The sequence below is a fragment of the Myotis davidii genome, unplaced genomic scaffold (genome assembly GCF_000327345.1).
Source record: "Myotis davidii unplaced genomic scaffold, ASM32734v1 scaffold960, whole genome shotgun sequence".
Classification (NCBI taxonomy): Eukaryota; Metazoa; Chordata; class Mammalia; order Chiroptera; family Vespertilionidae; genus Myotis; species Myotis davidii.
In genome coordinates, this window is record NW_006293003.1 from 1,636,732 (window position 1) to 1,639,050 (window position 2,319).

Consider the following 2,319-nt stretch of genomic DNA (forward strand, 5'->3'; position numbering starts at 1 on the left):
AGAATTAATTAGAGGTTGCGGGGACATGAGCCTCATGTCCCAGGGGCCGTTGCTTGGGTCATGGCTGTGAGCCTCATGTCTCTGGACTGGTGCAGGGGATGGGGATGCCAGCTTCACATCCCTGGGCTAGTGAAGGGGTGGGGGATGTGAGCCTTATGTTCCAGGCCCATTGCCAGGGGTGGGGGCATGAGCCGCATGTCTCCAGGCCGGCTCAGGGGCCAGGGATGCAGCCTGCTCATCAGTCATTTGGTGAAGGTGTCCTGACCAATTTGCATATTATCCTATTATTAGATAGATTGATTTCAGAGAGGAAGGGAAAGGGAGAGATAGAAACATCAATGATGAGAAAGAATCATGAATTGGCTGCCTCCTGCATGCTGCACAGTAGACATCAAGCCTGCAACCCAGCCATGTGCACTTGACCAGAATTGAACCTGGGATCCCTCAGTCCACAGGCCAACACTCTATCCAAATTGGCTAGGGCTTGACATATTCTTCTCTGTAAAAATAAATAAATAAATACATACATACATACATACATACATACATACATCAATAATGGGTTTTTTTTTTAATTTCAGAAAGGAAGGGAAAGGGAGAGATAGAAACATCAATGAGAAGACAGAATCATGGATTGGTGCCTCTTGCATGCCCCCTGCTGGAGATTGATCATGCAACCAGGGCACATGCCCTGACCAGAAATCCAACCTGGGACTGTCAGTCTGAAGACCTACACTCTATCCACTGAAACTAATGGCTAGGGCTTGACATATTCTTCTCTTTTTCTGCCCTAGGCTGTTGCTGCGAATCCCGCTCTACTCCTTCAGCATGGTGCTGGTTGATAAGCATGGCATGGACAAGGAGCGCTATGTCTCCCTGGTGACCCCTGTGACACTCTTCAACCTGATTGACACATTCCCACTGAGGAAAGAGGAGATGGCCCTGCAAGCGGAAATGGGCCAGACGTGCAACACCTGATGTGATGGTTCCTCTCTGTGTAGTCCCTCTTCTTTTTCTACATAGTGCTATTCACCAAAGAAACTCTTTTAACATATTCTTGATGTACAGATTTTTATTTGTAATTTTTAAATTCTATTTTATTACGACCTTTCTTTGCACTTAAAAATTAGCACGATGCTGACTATACTTTGACATTTTCCAAAAAAAGATAAGGCTATATTTACTATTTCTAACTTTCTTTACTCCATGATGGGCTGGCTAATTTTTGAAAGCACAATTGTACACATGCTTTTAATATGTTATTCAGTGTGACTGGTAACTTTTCTTTCATCATTTTTTATATAAAATTTTTACTAATAAAATATTTTGGAGCAAATTTGTTAAAACTTGTTTTATTTTTCAAGTGCACCAGCCATACTTAGTGTGGTCAATGGTTTTAGGCCTAAAAGTTTGCCAGGCCACTTTGTCTGCAGCTGAATGGCCCCCTTGCTCTTCAGCAATACCCAGATTTCTAAAGAGAGGCCTCACTAACTGAAGGGATGGACAGGAAGAAGACAAAGAGAGCAAAGGAATGCCTTTCCTGCTGTCTGCCCCAAGATTCTAGCAAGAGATTTGCTCATTGACCTCTAAGAATCTCCTTCCCACTCAAGGGTCCCCTAACAGGTCCTGGGTAAACCCAAAGCCACAAGTGAAAACACACCTACACCTGCTCTAGCACCCCCTGTGTTTTTCTTTACCATGCCATCTTTATTATGTACATGTTCCAACCTTAGTGGTGAGTCAGGTCTCATAAGAAAAACCAAAAATTTTTTCTATAGTGCCACGTTCTAGAAAACAAAAGAAAGACTCCTAACAACTAACCTGTTTAATTGTTAGAATAAAAGTAAACAAAGCTTTGTCTAAATAAGAAAGTTGTTCTTGCCCTAGCTGGTTTGGCTCAGTGGATAGAGCATCAGCCTGTGGACCAAAGGGTCCCGGGTTCGATTCCGGTCAAGGGCATGTACCTTGGTTTCAGGCTTTTCCCCGGCCTGGGCCCTGGTCAGGGAACATGCAGGATCCAACCAATTTATGTGTTTCTCTCACTTCGATGTTTCTGTCTTTCCCTCTCTCTCTTCCACTCTCCCTAAAAATCAAAAGGAAAATATCCTTGGGTGAGGATTCACCACCAACAGCAACAACAAAATAAACACTGTTTAGGGAGGCAACCTAAGGCAGGGGGCAGCAGAAGCCACAAAATCGGAAGGGAAGGCTGTGGGGAGATTATCAACCTGGGGGCCTGGAAGGCAGTGCACGCTCCGGGTTCTCCCACAGCGAGAAAGCTCGAGAAGGCCACTCAGGAACATGAGGGGAGGCGGAGAG

The 2,319-nt window shown here is 44.8% G+C and overlaps 1 protein-coding gene across 1 annotated transcript in view; it reads left to right on the plus strand.

The window, feature by feature from the left end:
* SRPX (sushi-repeat containing protein, X-linked) overlaps positions 1–1,339 on the plus strand; it is a 91,502-nt gene extending 90,163 nt beyond the window's left edge. The window contains exon 10 of the mRNA XM_006766570.2: positions 795–1,339. Within this exon, the coding sequence (XP_006766633.1) occupies positions 795–978 (184 nt within the window). The 3' untranslated portion in view covers positions 979–1,339. The remainder of the gene's footprint in view (positions 1–794) is intronic.
* The last annotated feature ends 980 nt before the right edge of the window (positions 1,340–2,319 follow it).